The sequence below is a fragment of the Topomyia yanbarensis genome, chromosome 2 (assembly GCF_030247195.1).
Source record: "Topomyia yanbarensis strain Yona2022 chromosome 2, ASM3024719v1, whole genome shotgun sequence".
Classification (NCBI taxonomy): Eukaryota; Metazoa; Arthropoda; class Insecta; order Diptera; family Culicidae; genus Topomyia; species Topomyia yanbarensis.
In genome coordinates this window covers 141,815,594-141,839,338 of record NC_080671.1, presented here as the reverse complement: position 1 = coordinate 141,839,338, position 23,745 = coordinate 141,815,594, and the positions used below count along the sequence as shown (strand labels likewise).

The 23,745-nt window shown below is 35.5% G+C and overlaps 1 protein-coding gene across 2 annotated transcripts in view; it reads right to left on the bottom strand.

Moving 5' to 3' along the window:
• The window catches only part of LOC131681580 (trafficking kinesin-binding protein milt), a 316,121-nt gene that overhangs the window by 209,115 nt on the left and 83,261 nt on the right, over positions 1-23,745 (bottom strand). For both annotated transcript variants that reach the window (XM_058962440.1, XM_058962438.1), the window contains 2 exons: positions 18,122-18,299; positions 8,655-8,864 (listed from right to left, as the gene is read on the bottom strand). In XM_058962440.1, the coding sequence (XP_058818423.1) occupies positions 8,655-8,864; positions 18,122-18,182 (271 nt within the window). In that variant the 5' untranslated portion in view covers positions 18,183-18,299. The remainder of the gene's footprint in view (positions 1-8,654; positions 8,865-18,121; positions 18,300-23,745) is intronic.

Sequence of the window (23,745 nt, the reverse complement as noted above, 5' to 3'; positions counted from 1 at the left end):
CCACATTACTTTGAGTTTTCCATACGAATATGGTCAGCTTCCTAAAACAATACAAAAATTACAGAAACTTTTGAAAATTTTCTACCATATTGACAGTTCATACGCAAAACATCCACCTCAAGCATGTAGCGCCCTCTATATATACATATATATATATATATATATATATATATATATATATATATATATATATATATATATATATATATATATATATATATATATATATATATATATATATATATATATATATATATATATATATATATATATATATATATATATATATATATATATATATATATATATATATATATATATATATATATATATATATATATATATATATATATATATATATATATATATATATATATATATATATATATATATATATATATATATATATATATATATATATATATATATATATATATATATATATATATATATATATATATATATATATATATATATATATATATATATATATATATATATATATTGTCTGCTATAATATGCCAATTGAGTTGTAGACAATTTCTTTAAGCTGGAAGTAACCATCTTGGATTTCAAAATGGAATCAAAGATCAATTTCTGATACCTACTCTTCAAGACCATTCCGAAAATACCCATATTGATTGAGTTGTAGAGAATTTCTTTAAGCCGCAAGTCGCCATCTTGGATTTCCATATTGTTAATATCCATATTGTTGAGGTGCGGGCTGTAAGGAGTCTTTCCGTCTCTACCATCTTTCCGAATAGTCTTTTGCATTCAAATATATTCTAAGTCTGTTCTAAGTCTTTTGCTGGCGGTTTTTTTACGCGGATTTTCGAATTAACACGGTTTTTACGTGGATTTTTGAATTAGCGCAGAATTTCCAAATAACGGAATTCGCGTAAAAAACCTTGTAAAAAACCGCGCAAAAAAACGCGTAAAAAACCTGAGTGTACCAATATTGATTGAGTTATAGAGGTTTTCGCTAAACCGGAAGTCGCCATCGTGGATTTCAAAATGGCGTCAAAAATCAATTTCTGGCACCTACTTGTCAAGACCATTCCGAAAATACCCATATTGTTGAGGTGCGGGCCATAAGGAATCTTCCAGACCCGTCTCTTCCATCTTTCCGAAAATCTTTTAGGTCTTTTGCATTCAAAAGGACTTACAATATTTTTGCAAAAACCGTGGTAATTGCGAAATCCGTGCAAAAAAAGAACTTCCAAAAATATCCAAAAAGTCTTTTGCTGAAATTTTTTTACGCGGATTTTCGAATTAACACGGCTTTTTTACGCGGATTTTCGAATTAACGCGTGTTTTTACGCGGATTTTCCAATTAATGGGTTTTTTACGCGAATTTTCCAATTACCGCGGTTTTTTTACGCAGTACGTATCCCCCGCGTAAAAGAAAACTGGGTGTATAGAAAAAACACGAATTGAAGATATGAGGGATTCCATGAGAAACTGGCCGACCGCGAAATATGACCATCGCTGATTCGAACGAAACTTCGCCGTTTTGCTTGGTTTATGAATCCTCATGATTTTCTCTGGCAATTGCAATATGTTCATACACGATCAATTTTTCAAAAGGGTGTGAACGATTCCGCGTGCATCACATTCAAAAAAAATTGTTTGAAAACTATATTTTAAACAGCAAAACTATCTGAGAACGAGTTACGGGGAATGAATACTGCTGGACGAATAAAATACGCGCTGGAAAAAAATGTATCATTTGTCACAAAAACAACAATCTGTATTAAAAATTTAAATTGCAAAAAGCCTAAAGAGAAAAGAAATAGTTTGAATGTGATTGCATGATGGAAAACTAATGGGTTAAAAAAGTTTTTCTAAAGATAACTTTTTACATTTCTTTAAATTTCACACTACAGTTTCGATCCGTTTTTATAAACTCCCGATTTTGTGCATCTCCGATTTTATGAACTTTTTGTACCCGATTTTATCAACCTCCCGTTAATTCATCCTTTTATGACAGCTATTCAGACCTATTCTTCCAATTCTATTGAATTAAGGATATGGGTCTTGTACTGTTGGGTACTAGGTAGAGTGTCGGGTTGTTCACCTTTTTTTGGTCCAATTTAAAGTAATTCATAAACTAAAATAATATTTTTACTTGAATTTTCAAAAAAATCAAATCAAGGTTTTCATGATAAACTAACACATTTTGACATAATCCGTGGAAAACACAACAATTGGAAGAACTTATTCTGCAATTTTCATTTCCAAAAGGGAAAATTGGATTAAACCGGTTTAGTTTCGATACATCGTCTAACTAGACACGCAGATGGTGCTAGTTACTGAAGAGATGAATTCGAAACACAAAAAAAGAAGTTATTCGTTTTATAGATACATCCTAATTAGGTTGCCCTGCTGCCGTTGAAAATTTTGATATGAATGGTTTTTGGAAAACTGTATAATTAGGACAATATACAGATATCGAATAATGAGTGGTTATCCATGAAAATATCCAAAAATCAAATCAAATAATGAGTAGTTAATAACCACTCATTTTTTATTTGATTGTTGAATCTTTTATGGAATTATTGAAAAATATTTTTTTTACTATCGCCTAATCCATGTTTATACTTTTTGTGCTTGACACCGCACAGTGGCACCTGTTCATACAAAGTTGCGACAAAATTTTTAAAATTGGGTAATAGTTCTAAAAATTGGGGTTTTAACTAATTTTGGGTCGCTGAATCCATTTCTGCCATCAGTTTTGAAATTCTATAATTCTTTTTTACGACCACTTTTAAGTAAACCCATTTGATGGCGTTGGTCATAAAAGGGTTAATATACACGTTAATAATCGTAGCCAATCACATCGGATAGCAGAAATGGTTGATAAAACTAGTAAAAATCACTGATTTTAAAATAATATGATGTTGTTTGGGCATCCAAATTTGCAAGAAGATTTATGAGCTACAGGGCGTCTCCATATGGGTATTTTCAAAAACATAGATATAACATCTACGGCGCAAAAATGCGCAAGATGACCCCTATATATCTTGAAACTACACTAAATTTTGAGTCAGATTCACGATAAGTGACCCGTGGGAGACCATCTCAAAAATTGGAAGGCGTATAAAGATAAATTACTGATATGACAATGAATTTCTCAATTGATTTTTCTCGATGCAGAACAAAAGCAAATCATTTCTGCGCAAAAAGCTTACATCTATAGTTTAGAATATTCATTCTTCTTTCCAAAGAATTCAAAACTATTTGAATCGAACAATTCTCATGAATTGAATTGAACAGAAATCCTCGACATCACTTGCTTCAACGACATGTTAAAAAAAAATTTCATCCGATTATCGTAAAATTTTGAAATAATTTTATTCAAGCTATATGAAAAATAAAATAAATATTTGATTAGCTAGAGATTACTGGGTAGGGAATGTTATGAAACTTAGAGCCATAGTACTCGCCGGTTGTCATGGTAAAGGTAGATACGTCTACCTTTATCAGGACACATGTTAATGAACTCGGGTGATTCGTAGTTATTCTGTCTAAGCTCGACCCTCAATAACAGAAGGCAAAGATTAAGCCCGTACGATATTAAGCATGTTCTAATGACCTTGCCACTTCTAGTTTTCCGATCTGTTTACTTCACATCCTTGCTCTTACTTGAGTACTATGGCTGTAAGTTTCATAACTTTCGCTACCCAGTAATCTCTAGCTAATTGAATGTCGTTAAAACGTAAAAAAGAAAATGTGACTAACATAGTCGAAATAAAAAAGGGAAATAAATATTTGCAATAGAATAACAAGACATTGATTTTTGGGGTTTTGTCACTCGTCGTGCCACTGTGCACCGGGTCGACAAAACCTTGTCATTTCCTGAGAGATTTCCGAGCAAAAAAACAACTATTTCGTAAAACATTAAGTCTCTTCTTTAAACTTATTTTCGAGGAATAATCTCTTCCTATTCATCAACTTAGCTACGGATGAAATATGAGCGGTTCGAGCGAATGTGATCATTTAAAGCAGTGGTTTTCAACCGGGGGATGCTGACCAGGGCTTTAACCGGCCAAACTCAATTATCACATGGCAACTATTCAGCGCGCTGAGTCTTTTTCATGTGATCTTTGTGAATCCGACTACGGAACCTCATATCATCTGATATGCAACTGTCCAGCGGTAGCGCAATTGCGATTTCGAGTCTTCGGCCGTCCTTATATAGACGAAACCATGTTTGGATGACTGAAACTCAGAGACATACTAAAGTTTCTTATCCAATGTGGTAAAGAGCTTTATGCTTGTTCGTAGGCAATTGAACTTCTTGTGAGTTTAACTTACCTGTTGTTTATTTTTGTTTTTGTGCTGTTATTTTTCCCACCCTTTCAATTCTACTTCCCTACACCTCCTTGTCCTTAGCTTCCGCTCAGGAAATGATGAAAACACACGGCGAGGCATAAATCCCAGACTACATACGGGGAACGTGCCATTTAAGCCAATATATTCTGATTCCTGATTCCTGAATAATAATATGCAATTTTCAGAAAGGGGTACATCATGGGGATGAATATTCGGTATATAGAACGAAAAAGGTTGAAAACCACTGATTTAAAGTTTATTTGAGTCAAAGTATGTTTTTTCGTAAATTCAAAATTACTTTAAAACTATTAGAGACCGTATATAGCATTGTACATGTAGTAATATCATATATTTGTTATATTGTAGTTCACGCCAAATTGTAAACGAAATTTAAGCCTTTTGCTAAATGGACTTCGACCCGTCCCGCTAGACAAATTTTGCAAAATTGTATGTGGTGGCGACAGTTTGTAAACATTTTGCGCATCGTTGTCCTTGAGAGTGTGATGTCTGTCAGCTTTTGAGTCATCACTAAATAAAATTCACTTGTGAATAGGAACACACATTCTCCAATCAGTCCGTATCTACGAGAATAGACCATGTCAGTCGAAAGCCACAGACCTAGGCTCAAACCTCACATCTCTATAAAAATGAAAAGTCTATTGTCAAACTCTTTGAAAGCTGTTATGGAAAATTGTTTGATGATGAAATGCCCTAGAATATATCAAATCTGTCCTATGGATGAAATTTGACGCATAACTGTCCCACTAGTAAAGTATCCAAAAAGTTCGTATTAAGTTTATGGAAAGAAAGGAGTACGATATTAATAACAACATTAGTGAAACCGATCCTGTAAAACCGTCACTGCCATCACTTCCAAATACTTCAAATATGGCGAAATTCCGATTTTAGTAAAACCAAAAATCTCTCGCCTAACAAGCAAGCTCTCGGTGTACACTTTCGTAAGCAAAATGAATAAACAACGCCATTTGCCTGGATCGTTGCAGGACTGACATGGGTAGATTTTTTTCGGTTTCTATCAGATGTTCCCACTGAGTATTTTTCGTAAAAACTAACGTAAATTTGATTTTTGAAATTAACTAAACTGGACTAATCATATTGGAAACGTTGGATATGAACGTAATTTTCGACTAGAAAGTTTTATTTCTATGCTATATTTCACCCTAAGGAGGAAAATTTTGTTAAAGCCAAAATTTCTCGCTAGGGTGAAAATTTGTTGGTAAAAACCAGTCTTTGTACAGGAAGGCACAAATCCTTATTTCATACTATGTTGCGTTTCGGCTTCGCCTCATCAGAAACCAACACTAACTTATTGTTGGAATAGATTAGCGCCGGCTTGACGCAAATCCCTTAAAACTAAAACACACTTTGTGTTTCAATCGAACGACTGATCAAACGTGATGTCCGGTTCGAGCAGAAGTTCTGTTTATGCCGATGAGACACAGTGAAACCGAAACTTGTCTTGGCTTAGCAGCTTAGTTAGTTCGATTGAAACACAAAGTGTGTTTTAGTTTTAAGGGATTTGCGTCAAGCCGGCGCTAATCTATTCCGACAATAAGTTAGTGTTGGTTTCTGATGAGGCGAAGCCGAAACGCAACATAGTATGAAATAAGGATTTGTGCCTTCCTGTACAAAGACTGGTTTTTACCAACAAATTTTCACCCTAGCGAGAAATTTTGGTTTTAACCAAATTTTCCTCCTTAGGGTGAAATATAGCATAGTGCTTTCGCATAGGCCTGCTAAGCCAAGACAAGTTTCGGTTTCACTGTGTCTTATCGGCATAAACAGAACTTCTGCTCGAACGGGACATCACGTTTGATCAGTCGTTCGATTGAAACACAAAGTGTGTTTTAGTTTTAAGGGATTTGCGTCAAGCCGGCGCTAATCTATTCCGACAATAAGTTAGTGTTGGTTTCTGATGAGGCGAAGCCGAAACGCAACACAGTATAAAGTTTTATTTGATGCACCGTTTCTCTCCAGATCGCTTATTTAATTTTCATCTATGATCGCGTTTTTCCCAGCTGTCAATTTTGGAACATGGGCGTGGAATGGAAATTAATGTGTAATTAATTTAAGTCGGAGAGGCTAAGGGTTTCACTTTTTGCGATTTTTTAGAAATATGAGTGATGCGAATTGATCAAAAAATTTGTACATTATAATGTATCATTTCAATAACATTCTGTAATTTTTGCATTCAAAAATATCGACAAGCGACTCGGTGACGAAGCTTTTAGTAGAACGTCTCTGGAAAAACACGATTTGCGGTGTCAACTCAAGCTCGGTGTCATTCAAAAACTACTTAACCGATTTATTTCAAACTTTGCATACATATTCTATGTAAAAATACCTAAGCACTACGTTGAATTTTTGAGACAATATTTCAATTAATTTTAAAAGTATATCAAAAGGTGTTGTTAGGGAACCTTTTTTTGAAAGCTTCTCCATGATCCAAATACATCCAAATTTTTTCGTCTTTAAAATGATTAATATTAGATTGTTGACATTTTATGGTGGGCATAATTTCACGAATTAATTATTTTTGTTTTAGCACAATTCCAAATATATCGAAAAATATTGGATTTTAGAAGATATTTGTTACATACATTTTGATTTGAAATGATACTTAGAATCATATTCTGTAATAAAATTACTGTTTTGGTATCCGGTGGGCTAAAATCTCCCGAAGTATTTCAGCAAAGAATGGGACCACTGGCTTTCTGTTCCGATGTCGCAAGAGGTAACTAACAAGAGATGTGGCTCTGGCTGTGGTCCACTAGGAGGTGGATACCAGTCGATCATTTTACTCTGGACAAAACCAGCCTGGAGGCCGTGTGGCATACGGTAAGTTGAAGTATCTCAGCCAAGAATTGATCTACTGGGTTCCCATAACATTGGGTGTGAATATTGACAGTAACGAGAAGTGTGCTTCATCTAATCCTTCAAAAATGGATAAAAATTTTGATAAAAATCAAAGAAAACAGCACAATATTAAAGGTGCTCTCTCGAACAATGATTTGGGTCATTTTTCGATTGCGCTGAAGGATGATCTGTTAAAAGATCGTCACGGGTGTCTCTTTTCAATATCTCCCAACTCTTCCATCCCTAGTTTCAGTAGATTTGGCTTAAGGTATGGTATTTTTGGGTTCTCTCCGGATAACGAACAAAGCTGTACCTGGCGGAAACAGAAATTGGAGAAGATAAATGGAAGGGCAGGGGACTTCCGTTTTATTGTCGAACCATATCGTCTTCACCAGAATAAGGTATTCCTTTACATTCCGTGGAATCTTAAGGAATATTTTTGTTCCTATTGTTCTTATCCCCAACCTTACCCCTGCCCATCAAGAAAATGATGAAAAGACAAATCACGGCAAGGCACAAATCTCCGATCAACTTGGGGAATTGTCGCCAATCGGTACTAATTTCTGGTTCTCATACATACATCAAGTCAAGATAAATTTTTTTAATCCTGTTAAGACAATTGTCTTCCGTTTAATTCCATTATAATAAAAATTATTGTTATTATAGTGGAATTAAAAGGAAGACATCTGTCTTAACTGGATTTATTTTGACATTCCATTAAGTTGCTCGAAAAGTTTTGAATTTTGTAAAACTTGTTGTGATCGATAATGAAGTTCTGCCCAACTGGGTGTTTGGTCATTAGATTTGAATATACAACAGCAACAGTTCTTCTCATATCATTATTGCAGATACTATCTATCTGCAATCTACAAATTTGACTATGCTTGCGCAACGAAACGCAAAAACCGGTACGCCAAAGCTAAATTTGAACATTCTATGGTACCGCCTGCACCGATCTAACCACACATTTATTATCCTACTTGAGATGGTGTGCATTTCCAGTTTGCAATAACTCATATTTACAACCAACGTCAGTTTCAAAATAGATAAGATAAACAGTTATTATTTACTTCGGATGGGACACATGACCGGCGTAGTAGTAAAAAATAGCCATCATCGCAGAGAGCGCAAAATAATTCGTGAAGCCCCTGCTTTGAGTACTTTCCCACTGCACGCGCTTTTCGCTCTCTTCAGCTGGAAACCGAAAGTAAGCGATATAAAAAATAGTGGGTTTTCTTTTCCGCGTCCGATGCGCCACCTGTTATCGAATAGTCCAAAGTAGGATTATACCGTTTCGTTTCGGCTCATTGGCCACCAGACAACAAGGTTGCTTGAAGGGAATCGGTTCGGTACGGTGAGACGACCTGTTATGGTCTATTTCAGACGCTGCTGGCTGAGATGAATCAGATGATGTCTAATAACAGCAATTATTGGATACTCACGGAAATAGTTGAGCGCCTCCCGCGTCTGCTCGGTTGTTAACCCGAGCCCTTCCTGCGGAATCGGCAGCGCCGGATAGTTCACGAACCAGTCCTGATTCTCGTATCCACCGAAGGTAGTAGTCGTATCCGCTCGTACCTTGTACTTGGGGATCTGCTCCTCCAACAGCGAGAAGAGCTCAATCTCCGGCAGATTGTCAGCGCTGCATACCTCTGTGCGGGGAAGAAGAAAAAAAAGTGGTCGTATTGAGTAGTTGCTGGAGAAAAATAAAGTTAGAAATTATACTGCATATTGCCTGGTGTATACTGCCGTTATAAGCATAACACTTCTATGTGCACAGGAAATCTATAGCAAATGGAACTGTTATGCGTATCACGGCAGTATAGTTCAATTTTGATATATTTATATTCGACCGTTGGATTGGCAAGTACAACACAAACAATGTAATTTACAATTGTTTCAATGTTTTTCATTCGAGAAACTCAGCTCACAATCAGCTGTCGTAATTGTATCCAATCGATAACAATTGTATAAGGTAATGAGACAATTTAGTCTCTACTTGGGAGGGTGTTGTATTTTTTCGTTAATCAAATACTCGGCTTTCAATCGAATATCTGTAAAAACATTATCATTACTTCAAGGCTAACAAGCAGTATACCGAAAAATGGTTCGAAAACGATCAAACACTTGTGTTTGGAAGCTGGAGTCAATGCATTGAACAAAGATGCAGACGCTGCTCTAATCAACGGCTTCAAATTGATAAAGTGGCAAAAGTAATAGAATGAAAATAGACTCATTACCCTACAATTCATTAGAACCATTTAGAGCTGAAGTGAAGTTTGAATCAAGGGCTTCTCATCGCTGTGCTGTTCAGCATGGTGGAATGCATATGCATGTTATAAATTTTGCCTTGGAGTGCGTAGCGCCCGTGATTTGCGAAGACCGCACCAGTCTTTAAAAGTGCATTCTCCTCATACCGTTTGGTGATTGGACGGCTTTTTGTTACTGCGGCAATATCATTCGCTATACTAGTTTTTTGTTTGATACTGTTTAGTAATTTTCTATGTCCCAAAATATACTTAGTACCAATAAACATTCAATATGTATATTTTTGTTGAGTTTTTTTTAACCTAAATTGATTAAGTACTTTGAAATTTATTAAGGGAATATGATCCCTTGCCCGTCTTATTAGTACGGGTACACTATTTTATTGATTATTAGGCCCATAGAGCACTGTGGTCGGAAGTGCCAAAAAGGTGAATTTAATTCACTATAGGCCAATGCATCGAATATATTAAAAAAGTGTTTTCGGAAGAATTGTTATTCATATTCCCCACAATTTGATAAAAATATAAATTTGGCATGGTTTACTATAATCGAATTAAAAAAATTAAGTTTTTATACTGACAAGGTAAAAAGTTGGTGTCTTCGACAAAGTTTTAGAAATGCTCATAATGAAGAATTTTGCTGAATATCTTGAGATTGTAAGACTAAAGGTAATTGATTTATAAAGCGTTTTCTATGGCCGTTTAAGTTTGGTTTTTTTATATAACTTTTTCCATGGGGACTTTTCGTGCAAACGATGTTCCAGACAAGTGTGGAGGCATTAAAACCACATTTAGTGGAGACCTGATTTTATCAGCACCCGATTTTATCAGTACCCGATTTTATCAGCTTTTTGACCCGATTTTAACAACTTCATATGAAAATTGATATGTAGTTGGTAGTTTGATGGGCTCTAGTAGATGAACCAAATTGAATTCGAGTAAAGCCTAAAATTCGCCAAGGGGCTGATAAAAACGGGTCTTTACTGTAATATTTTTGAAGACTGTATGTAAAAATACCGATTCGTCTTAAAATTATTGAAGATTTTTACATTTTTTTTGTGCCAACTTCAATTACGTATAAGAAATAAAAGGTGCAAAAAATACACAAGCAAGAACTTTTTTCAATGGGCAGCCCTAAGTTTGCGCCGCTAAAGCAACAAAAATGATCCATAAAAAATTGAAAAACGATCCATAAAAAAATTGTCCATGTTCCATAAAACAAAACTGAAAATCCATAAAACAGTGTGAATGATCCATAAAAAGGGGTGATTTGATCCATAGATTATGTAAAATTGAACCATAAAATGGTCGCAAAAGAGCACTAAAATAGTAATAAAAGAGCAATTAAATTTAACCAATGCCCCATAAAAATATTGGAAATGTTCCATAAAATGATACATTTTGCGCCATAAATTAGCTGACATTGATCCATAGAATATTAACAATGTACAATAAAACACGTTGATATGTTCCATAATATCGACAAAAATGTTCCACGGTATTACAAAATGGAGCAATAAAATGTCAGAAAAAGTTCCATAAATTTGATGAAAATGTTTGCTAAATAATTTTTCTTGGTCCATAGAAGATGTAAAAATGAACATTAGAAATGATTCATATATCGAACGTTAAATAATGGTTCATGGATATTTACAAAACGATCCATAAGAAAATAAAATGTTAAACGATCCATTAATATGTGCTTATGCACCAGAAAAATTAAATTTAATGAATTCATGCGAAATTTTTGCTATTCGAACTAATAATAAAGTTTATTACATTTGGTTGTAATGTCAAACTACAACAAACCATGCATACATGCACTGCATATAACTACAACAAACAATGCATACATTATAGTTAAACGTAAGCTTCCGTATCCCACTAGTCAGGTAACTGACCTTAGCTAACCTGAAGTCATTATGGCAACTCTTTAAACGTCAGGGTATTTATGATATTAGAGCGCTGAGAGTTATTAGACCACTGATACAGGCTGGCATGAGTCGCAAATACTATCTGAATAACTATCTGAAGCGAAAACGGACACTTTATACACGAACACTGACTAATGTGGCTACGCCACATCGCTTTCTAGTGCACTGTCCGACTTCGCTGCCGCTCAGTCGGCTTTTAACTAGCTATAGCCCCTATGTTTAAGTAAACCGGGCAAACGAGAGGACCACAGGTTTGCTTGCAATTCCAGCTACGGGTTAATCAATGCCTCGTCCAACGGATCCTCAGCGGCTTTGCGCCGCTTCGGATCCTTGGCCTCGGATATGCGGCCAAGCCGCATCACACTAGCTCCCAGTATAAGCTCACTTGTTAAAACACTGTCACTGTTATGAGAATTATTAAGCACAACTTATTTTTTCAGTTTACCATAAAATTTCGCATGAATTCATTAAATTTATTTTTTCTAGTGCATAAGCACATATTCATGGATCGTTTTGCATTTTCTTTTCTTATGGATCGTTTTGTAAATATACATGAACCATTATTTAACGTTCGATATATGAATCATTTCTAATGTTCATTTTTACATCTTCTATGGACCAAGAAAAATTATTTAGCAAACATTTTCATCAAATTTATGGAACTTTTTCTGACATTTTATTGCTCCATTTTGTAATACCGTGGAACATTTTTGTCGATATTATGGAACATATGGACGTGTTTTAATGTACATTGTTAATATTCTATGGATCAATGTCAGTTAATTTATGGCGCAAAATGTATCATTTTATGGAACATTTCCAATATTTTTATGGGGAATTGGTTGATTTTAATTGCTCTTTTATTACTATTTTAGTGCTATTTTGCTACCATTTTATGGTTCAATTTTACATAATCTATGGATCAAATCACCCCTTTTTATGGATCATTCACATTGTTTTATGGATTTTCAGTTTTGTTTTATGGAACATTGACAACTTTTTTATGGATCGTTTTACAATTCTTTATGGATTATTTTAAATATTTTATATGCAAAAGCACATTTTCCCTTTTCAATGTCTATACTATGCATTATAAAGGTGAGACGGCATTTTAGAACCCGTTTACATTTTTTACTTTTTCCATGCAAAAATCGCAAAAAAAATGTTTTTCTATTTTTACGCAGTTTTCTGTTATTCTTGGTTATTATTCAAGTATAATTATTAAGTATTATTTTTACTTATACGTGATTATTTCCGATTTTATGAACGTGGGAGCAAAAATGTGGAGTTTTAAACATCATTGGGGATCTCAAACTGATATATACTTAAATATAAATAGACAAGAATGTATAGGGAGACCCGGGACTATTATGACCGTGAGGGTAATTCGGACCCCTTTGATTTCTCAGAAAATCGTAAGACTTTTTGACTGTCATACATATACGTGGAACCGCTATCCTAAAACATTAATTTTGACAGTTGAATCTATTTTTTTTTAAAGGAGATAGGGGAACATGGGGAGACTTGACCACGTTTTCAGTTAAACCTACGTAAATGTCTAAAAATGTTTTCAATACTTCCAAACTCATTTAAACATAATGCGCAGCAGTATTGTGCATCTTCATGATTTTTTGCAGAATTTTTGGTTTACTTTTTAGAAAGTTATGAAAGTTTTTCAGAGATGAGTTTTTTTGGTCAAGTCTCCCCACTGCGGGGAAACTTGACCAAGAGAATTTTGTAAAATCAAATCAATAAATCAAGACATAAAACATACTATCTTCATATTTACATATTGTCGAGATCCTTAAGTACCAGTAAAAATATAAAAGGATTGCATTTCATATATTTCGATTTTTTAATGCATTTCCTTTTAAGGATTAACTGTACTGCTTACATTGCATGCTCACACGTCACGAAATCTGCCATATTACTGCTAACTTTGTTTACTAGTTCTATAATGTTTGAGGTGGGATTTTTTTGTGACGCGTTTGACATTAACAGTAGGTACCACAGTACAGTAAATATCAGAAATTTTGAATTTTGCTTCAGCTTATTTCCACTTGGTCAAGTCTCCCCATAAAATCTTGGTCAAGTCTCCCCAACATTAACATTATTGCGTAAAATGTCGTGCAAATGTTGGTAACAACTATTCCAATGTTCCGATTAATGTAAAACCGTTTTACTACTTCACAAGGAGTAAGATGATATATGAGTGCTTTAAAAAGTAGTTATTAATCCAGTAGATATGTCCATACAAAGCTTGATAACAAATTACATCATTTAACAAAAATTTATTAATTACGGAATATTTTCTATAAGGAAAGCATTTTTTTTATTCCAAACTATTAAAATTACCTTAAGGGGTCGAAACAAGTATAAAAATATTTTTGAAACTTTTTAAGAACCTGATAGAACACGCCATAGCAAATAATAGAATTTTGTGCTTGGTCAAGTCTCCCCATGTTCCCCTACATGTTTCATTTTTTTACCATCCTCAAAACAAAAATCATTATAATGATAAAACCGTGATTAAAGCAACAAATAAAAGTGAAAAATAACAGGTAAGTGATTTGGAAAGCTTGAGGATTCCTATTTTATGGAATGATTTTTATTTGGGTGAAAACACAGATATTTTCAAGACGCTAACCACTTTTGTGTGAAATGAGCGTACGGCGCTATTCGGACCCCTTATTCCATCAAGTATCGTTCAGCGGCTTGCAGTTACGCACACAATTGCATACTCCACAGCAAAGAAAATACCTGATACGCCAATCGATCGCTGTGACTAACCAGATTAAGTTTTTGTAACACAATTTATTTTTTTTTACTTCTTAAAGAGTTTTTCCAATAAATATTTCATATGTAAACATAATTCCATTGTAAAAAAATAAAAACATGGTGGTCTGAATTACCCCGTATGGAGGTCCGAATTACCTCTGTAAAGGGTGGAAAAACGTAGAGTTTCGCAAATCGTCGCCTAGCGCTGCCATCGAGTGGTGCAAATTAACTTTCATGCAACCAAAATGTAGCTGAGGTTTCAAACTAACAAAAAGGAACTTCTTCAAACATTTTTTTTCACATTTATCCACCCAGAAGGGCGATTTGCTTAGGTAGATCCGAATAGCCCCGAGTTCCCCTACCATTAATTACCAAATTTTACCAAAAAAACCGAATTTTTTTGTTGATTTTTATATTGCAAAAGTCAAAAAACTTTACCCAATTCATAGGGTTCTAGAGCGCCACGGATCAAACCTTCTAACTTTTATTATGCATAGTCTGATCATTGAAAAAAGCACCTACTCGTGCATTCTGGTTTGCACCTTTCTTTTTTATACGTAGTTGAGGTTGAGGAAAAAAAAATGTAAAAATCTTCAATAACTTTGAAACAAATAAGCATTTTTACATACAATGTTCAACAACCAACTTTCTACCTCGTCAACATATTCATACGAACAATTTCGCCAAAGACACCCTGTGAATATATTCGTTGTTTTGGCATTTCCGACTATTGTGCAGAGGTGTGTTAAACCGATGCAATTAAAGGAGGTGGCCTACTAAAGTGACAAGTAAAAGTTGACTTCCTTCGGCCCCTGAGTCCATTCCAAATTCCACCAGAAGTGTTTGCTCCAAATTTCAACCAAATCCGACAGGTCTAGCTACCAGATCAGCGCATTCAAAGTTTGTATGTGATTTTTCAAATATTTGAATGGAGAAAAAAGCAATAAGTGGCATTTTCACCGCTGGGTGGCACTGGCATCAGTTTATCAAAGGAAGTGAAAATAAGATAGTTAATTTTATTTCCCACAACTCTGTCAAAGACTGCAAATAAATTAAACTTACTTGGGAGAAGTTATTAAACTTTTAATGAAGTGATGTGTGAGTCAGCCTAACAGCCCTTGGTAGTGAATCAATATTCGTTTCCCATGAACGTTATTTTTTGCGAAATATTGATTGGATTTAGCTGAATACTATGTTTTAAAGAATTTTAGTACATGATATAAGTCATCTTTCAACTAGAACAAATTAGTTCAACATTTCGCGGGCGCCAACACTAAAATTAGGTGTCTTCTACAAAGTCGTAGAACAAACCTTTTCCAGTAATTCTTGTAAACATGCCCATATTCTATCTCTTTTGTTTAAAATGTTAGTGATGGCGCCCTCTACGTGGTGAAATATGGAATCAAAAATTTTATAGTCAAAAGATTATTCATGTACTAAAATAGTTCCAAACATACTGTTCAATAAAACCTAACCATTATTTCGCAAAAAAAAATCGTCGGAATCGAGAACTGATTCACCACCAGGGGAACATAGGGAGACTTTACCAGCTTTTCTGCTAAACCTGCTTAAATCTCCAAAAAGCCTTCAATCCTTCAAAAGTCATTGTGATATAATGTGCATATTATTGTGCGTGTCCATGATTTTTTGCAGAATTTTTAATTTAATTTTTCGAAAGTTATAAAAGCTTTTCTGTGATCATTTTTTTTTGGCCTGGGGAGACTTGACCAAGAGAATTTTGAAAAATCAGAACAAAAAGTAATTACATAAAACATACTGTAATTATTTTTTCCACATTGTCGAGGTCCTTAGGTAGCAATAAAAATATAGAAGGGTTTCATTTCATAAATTTCGATTTGATCATCAATGCATGGAGAACCAAAAAATCCGGATGTGCAATTGCATTATCGAAGATTAGTTACATATTAAAAGATATCGGATTCGGATCGTAATCGGATTCACAAAGATCACACGAATAATACTCAGCACGCTGAATAGTAGCCATGTAATAATTGAGTTTGCAATGCCCAGTCAGTGCCCTGACCAGAATACTGCAATTGTACTCGGAAAAATGCAATAAATTCTTTGGCATTTTCGGACTGACATCCGTCTTTGAAGTTTTCGTTGGAACGCAAGTTTGCAAGCTACGCCAATGGTTAGCATGTTCGTAGAACTTGTTCTGTACCAACTTAGCAGCTTAGTAGAACTTGTTATGTACCAACAAAGTCAGTCACACCGCCTGATCTAGTAAATTCGTCCGCCAATTCATCGCAAGTAATATCAAAAAGGCCGGGCACCCATATTTATAGCATTTGAAATGCTAAGTTTTTCGATCTGAATCCGACATGCGATTACTAATTTTGATTTCGAATGTGCCGAACTAAGTGCTTTTGGAGTAGCCTGAACTTACACGGAATCAGGCCCCTACGGGAGAAAAGGAGCTTATCACAATAAAAGTAAATACAAAGGGTTTATCATTCTCAGTTAAATCACAAACTGAATGACTGACGTCTTAAAGGGGGTAACCCATATTTTAACCGAAACTGATTATTTTGCAGTTTTCAATTTTACAATGTAATCTTCATGTGTCATTTGATAAATTTGAAAATTACGTTTAGTTGTTTTGCTATTCATAATCCAAGCTGATAATGGATGTAATCCCAGTTCTAGCTGGCGTCTGGGTTTTTGTAATGCTTCCTACAAAAAATTCAAAATGCATGCTACCACCTTTTGGACCACCACCCGCTAATACCTGCTAAACCGTTATCGAATGCAAAATTAACTATTACCACTTACAGTGAGTTTGAAGCCACAATCAGCGCCACCAACGATAAAATGGCAAACAAGATAGTATCTCGACCGTAAACGAATAAAACGAATCAAAGAATATAACAATATCCAAGATAGCAGCAAGGATGATAAAATCTACGATCAAGAAACGAACCAATTGCCCCCCGGCGTGACCAGACGATGCTAAAAATGCACCACGGCCGCGGAAAAGAATCTCCGCATGCACTACTAAAATGCTTGTAAAGAATTCGATGGACGCACACTGATTTTTTTTTAATTTATTGTGAATATGTAAAGAACACGTGCCTTGTTAAGCTCACTGATGGATTCAAAGAGATGTTATAAAAACAAGGGCTAATATGAATAAATAAATCTATTTCACTCTACGTGCTAAATTAAATCAGAGTCAAGTAATTGCCAACATATGTAAAATCATAACGCATTAGTGGGAATCATCAGCCAAATCACTACGTTCAGTTTTGTTAAACAAAATCGAATGAAAAATCACATATGTACTCTAATACCGATCATCGATGCGGTATATGTGTGCCAAATCATTTGAGTTTATCAAGGTTATTTTTATTTGCAAATACCCCGAGAGGGGCTCGCGCAGCAATATTTTTATTGATCATTGCCGTATGGTTTCTTAAATTAGCCACTATATCTATATGTTGGCTGATCTATTTTACAACAATGTTGACGCAGGTAGAGAAAAATGTTTTTCTTTTCACCGATCTACGCAATGTAGATTTCACTCCACGCATTTGATTTGGCGTTCAGCGGCCGGTACCGAACTAAATGAGAAATTTTAATTAGTCTCAGATCAATCTTTTCTTTGATGATTTCCCGAAAATAATTTAATGTGGACAACATTGTAATAATAAAGCAATATTTTTGTAGCATTGTCTTTCTCATATAGAAAGGTTACAGGGCATCATTCTGGAAACAGATTTTTTATTTGGAGAGACAACATGCCGATTGTAGATTGTTTCGATTATATCAACTTATCTTTACAATTAGTGTTTGAAAATATATTCAAAAATCAAAAACTTTTTTGCAACAATTCAACAAAACACAACAGCACAGCGCTTGACTGAAATCGTATTTTCCACGCGTTCGAAGCGAAATTTTGCCGCTTACCTGTGCAGCAGCCCACGTCCCGTTTCTCCACCTTGGGTGGTTGCTTGTAGGATTGTTGCATCAGCAGCCGTCGCTGGGGTAGCCCTGGCAGGTGCTTTTCGATTGTCGCCTGCGTCACAGGACTGAGGGGGGTCCTGGCCCCACATTGTGAGGCTGCCAGCTTGGACTGGTAATGTTCCTGAAAGTAAAAAAAAGAAACGACAGATATGAATTCTAGACGAATTGATTCTAGCTCCGCGAGAAATTGTATTTAAAAATCATACATCTCGACAGACATTGACGACAGATGGCACATCTTTTTTGCTTAAATTACTGCATCACAATTCAAGGTTGGCTTTCAGCACACTGTCCAAAATTTCCCATGCTTAAGAGATTACTATGTCGAATTATGAATTATTTGTTCTTCTCAGAATTCAATGTAAATGAATGATCACTGTCAGACAATGTCAAGGGCAGACTAAAGAAGCGCCTATTCTGTATACCACACCGCGTAAGACCCTGTAAATCAAGTATTGGCGGGATTCAACTTTGAACTTTCCAAGTGAAATTGAAATTTTGCTTAGTGGTTCACCGATGTTGACAGGTACAGCAGCTACGAAAAATATCTACACTTTTCCTCTAACAGCTCGTTTCATCTCGTTCGCATATCGCGGAATGTAGTTCATGGGTGGCATCACGTGCCAAAACGAAAATGACATAATATTACCCGCGAAAGGCAAGAATGGGCCATGTAGGACAGCGGAAGAAAAATGGGTGGTAATGAAAAAAGAGAAAATCATTGTACGTGTAACAACCCGGACAGAAATGAACAATGGCATTTACAAATGATCATAGAACAATAGATACAATGGATATTACTGTTTCAACATTGTTCGACGCAGAGTTCTTCTCACTTTTACAGTAAAACGTCATGTAACGAATAATTTTACTTTCCAGCGAAATGATAATACAGTAAATTCACATTAAATGTTACTATTTCCGAGAAAAAAATATTATTATTTTTTAAATGTATTATTAATTTATTGACGAGATCGACTTAAATTTAATTTATGATGACGAGATGAACATGGATTCCAGTAGGTTCTTGGAGGCAAGCAGAAATCAAATTTGCTTTATATTGCGTTCATCGCTCATTTATTTGACACAAAATGTATTAAAAAGAAGCAAATTTGATTTTTGCTTGCTTCCGAGAACCTACCGTTTTCTAACCCGAAGAGGCGAATGACCTTAAGGTTAAAACCTCTATAATTGAAATAAAAAAAAAGAACCTACCGGAATCCATGTTCATCTCGTTACCATAAATTAAATTTAAGTTGATCTCGTCATCATAAACTAATTTAATAAATTAATAATACATTTAATAAATTAATAAATTTTTTCTCGGAAACAATTAGATGTGTTACCTTTATTTTCACCTTATTAGGAACAATGTCAGTGATAAAGGTTACCATATGTGACGCTATCTAGAGCAGCGTTCAAAAGATTAAAGAAGATGTATTTATGATCAGATAACGACGATTCGGACTCCTTTGACACGAGTCAGTTTTCCAACTCATGTATAATACTGTCAGAGCAGAGAGTTACATCTAACATTTCCTCTCTTCCATATCGTGTAAATGTGAATTCCGGCGTAGAGTATATACAGATTCGTGTTACTTAAGTATATCATAGTTTCAGAGCCTAATTGATATCTGAACTACGCCAAATAATATTATGGGCATTTGCATCGATGCAGATTATGAGTGGAAATCCATTTCTGCCACATGACAACACTTTTGAAACCATCTGAAGGTGATGATTTATTTTGTGGTAAATATGCCGAGCAATAGATGCATTTCCTGTCTACATAATCATCGGTTATATTGACTACGACGGTACGAATATCGCGAGTTGTGAGGTCCTTTATGAAACAACAGTTGAACTTGAACCAAAGCTTTTCCTTCGTAAAGAAGGTGGAATCGATTCATAGTTCATAGTTACTGTAAGTTGATGCTGGTAGTCGAAACTTTCAAGAGGAATTCCAATAGTTCAGTAAGAGACGTGGCGAAAAAAACTGTATTTAATCAAAAAATTTATGAAAAAATTACGAAATGCGAAGTACTACACACGTATAAAGTTCTAGAGGCGCCAAATCGCGATGAACCGCAGAATACGAACCCACTTTGTCATGGATGACTAGACTTATGTGAAAGTAGATTTCCGGCAGCTTCGTGGACTTCTTTTCTTTACTGCTCGTGATAAATTCGACGCACCTGAGGAAGTTAGCAAGCAGAAAATGTTTGCCAAAAATACATGCTTTGGCAAGCAATTTAATCATATGGAAAGCGCAGCACCCATTCGTAACAACCGGAACGGTTAATGGGCATGTGTACTTGAAAGACTGCCTCTAAAACCGTCTACTTTCACTTCTGAGGATGTTCTTGAGTGGCAAAAGTCTAAGGTGGTGGTGCCAAAGGATCTTAATCTCCTGAACGAACCGGAATTACCAATTGAGCAATACTAGGCCGTCATGGAGGAGCCACTCGAGAGGCATCTTAGGAAGTCCAGAAAAGCGTAGGGCCATCTTGTGATCAAAGAGATGGAAGTAGACGCTTTTGGAGACATTTTTTCAAGTACGCCTGCCTCTGCTTGTCACGAACGGGATGCTACGCTTTCCACATGAGTAAATTGTCTGTCAAATGATGTATTTTTTGGCAAACTTAGACATCTTCTGCTTTCCTCAGAGGCGTCGAACTTATGACTGCAATCGTGAGCACTGAAGAAACAAAGCCCAGGAAGCTACCGGAAATCTGCCCTCACATAGGACGCGTCGTCCATGATGACATGCATTTTCAACAGCTGTGTGTAGAGCTTCCGACGCGTGATTTCCTCGCTGTATTCTGCCGTTCATCGCGATTCGGCGCCGTTTAGGCTTTGTACGTATGTAGTTTTTCACGCTTTTGAATTTTGTATTTTTGCTAAAATGTAATTTTTCGCCACGTCTCTTACTAAATTATTTGGATTCCCCTTGAAAACTTCAACTACTCGCTTGTGATCCTTCACACCGTACGAGAGATCAAATTTTAACAGAATTGACCTAATGGAGAACATATTACAGCAATTTGAAAGTGATGCAATTTGAATCCGTATAATTTTTATGTAAGTTTACTTTAAAAATAAAAAGTGAATTTTTTCCGAAGTTGAGAGAATTTGCATCAAGCGGGTTCGCGAACATTTCATATTGATTATTGCAACAATTAGGATGTACTTATCATGTTACAAGATTTGCCAAATGCAACATTTTATCTCATTCATGCCCATGTTGGTTGTGGACAACAACGTTTTTAAACAGCTATAACTTTTGATTAAGGCAAAATTTGCTCACAAAACAAGTAAGGCTAATAAATGTGACTATTGCCTTTTATTTGAGTATTAATAGTTTCAAGGACCAGCTGTAGAACTGAAGTTATTGCAATTAGTCTGATTAGATTCCGATGGAGCAGTGCTGCCAGGAACAATTTACGTTGACGACGGAAAATAATTTTTCATGCATCTTCGTTATGTTGCATTATTACTGAAAATTGATAAAACTTATCAATTTAGACTGTCTTTGGCTGCATTTTCCACGCAATTGGACTATTCCAAATATTCTAGGAGAACTGTATTGAGCATTGGAAGGTAAAAATTGAGCAGTTTCGGTCACTCACTGAAATACTACTTAAGGCCAATTGCAGCGGGCTGTGATTCTAAATGTGATATTCAGTGTACGGTTCATATATGTGCGGGCGTAGGGACTTCGTGATTGCGTTTATCATCGAACAGCTCGAGCGTTTATATATTAAAGTGCTCGATCGCAGGGGCGTTTGTATGTTGCGTGTGTTACGTGTACACAACTTCGCGTGTATAAATTCGATTTTATAACCATTCGCATGCGTTCTTGGCAGGTAGCGCGCGGACCGCGAATCTGATACTTAATTTTCAGTGCACGGTTCAGAAGCTAGAAGAGAGTGAGTTCTTCGATATCACTAGATTTCCCGGCTACATGGTGACATGAAACGTGTTGTCATTTTCTATTGGTTCAACTGAAGGCATGGACCTAGGCAGCTAGGACCGAGAGTAAGGACTTCTGGACGTAACCGACTCATTGTCACGGGAACACGGGCGTTTGTAGGTTCATTCTTGAGACCACATTCGTAGTGCTAAACGTTCATTTAGTCACCAGGGTGTTATCTTGTTAGCGAGATCGCGGGCGTAGTTGAACGTGAATGATCGCGAAGATCTCGAGCGTTTCTATGTTAACGTGTTTGACGCGCGTATGTAAATTTGTGTGCATGCGTTTTATTTCATAAGCGCGCGGCCATTCGCATATTCGTGGGTATTCTTCAATTATTCAGCGTGGAGAGTAAATCTGATACTTAATTATTAGTATATGGGTCAAATGCAATAAGAGAGTGAGTATCCTCTACAAAGTTCTAGAACAAGCCTTCTACAGTAACTCTTGTGAACATGTCCCTATTCTATCTCGTTCCTTTTGAAAGTTAGTGTTGGCGTCATCTATTTGGGGTATATGGAACTAAAACAGAACATAAATGAGCAGGGTAGGTTATAGTTTGTGACACTGAAGGTGAGGCTTGTCAAAATTGACACTACTGACGATTTGTCAAAATTGACACTGAACGGACGGAGTTGTCAAAGAGGAGTGTTCATTTGGGAACGCAGCCACCAACAAAAAGCTGAATTGTCATAGTGGGCATTTTTGTAATCAGACGCTACAACATCTAAACAAATCAAATATATTTCAGTTCTAAAATATGTCAGCTTGGAAGATGCATAAGTGTCCAAATAATCTAATTACGTTTCTATGCTGGCTAACTTACAATCGTAGCATTACTGGCAAATCATCAGGCGGTGGTCAGCTATTTTCGTCCGTGTCCCTTATCACATATTTTTATAAAGTGATTCATCAGAAGTGCTTATGACAATTTGTTAGTTTGTTATCAATCTTTTGTTTCGTTGATATCAGTTACTTCGCGTATTTATTTGTAAACTGATCAATAGATTTATAATAACCTTTGAAAATGAACCACCAGTCTTCATTTCGTTACATTCTGAATTGCACATATTTTGTTGTATGTAATTTTAAATGTTCTTTGATTTGATGGCATTGTAAGAAAACACGTATCCGCCGGTTGATGTCAATCGAGCTGACATTTCTTTAGACTGAGCAATCTTTGTTTGTTTAGTGTTTATTTGATCAACTAGAAAACTAATCCATTTAATGCACGTGGGAATACGCATGGTCTTGTTTGAGTGAATGATGACCATTGAATTATGTATGAGGGTTGAGAATTAACAATTCGCAAGAATTCAGAACCAATTTTCGGCAGTCATACCAGCACGAAGAACAAATGTTTCATCATATTCATTGATTTATTTTTAGTTCATTAAATCATTAATAAATTATACTAATTGTTCATATTGTATTGAGTACTTGCATATGCTTTGGAGTAGTACATGCACTGTATTACTGTCACGCTAACCATATTTCTTCATGTGTATAAAAATATTGTAGCTTGATTATTGACGCAAAAGATAACAAGTTAGTTTCTTTTCGTTCTTATTGTGTTCAATCTTATTCTAGAATT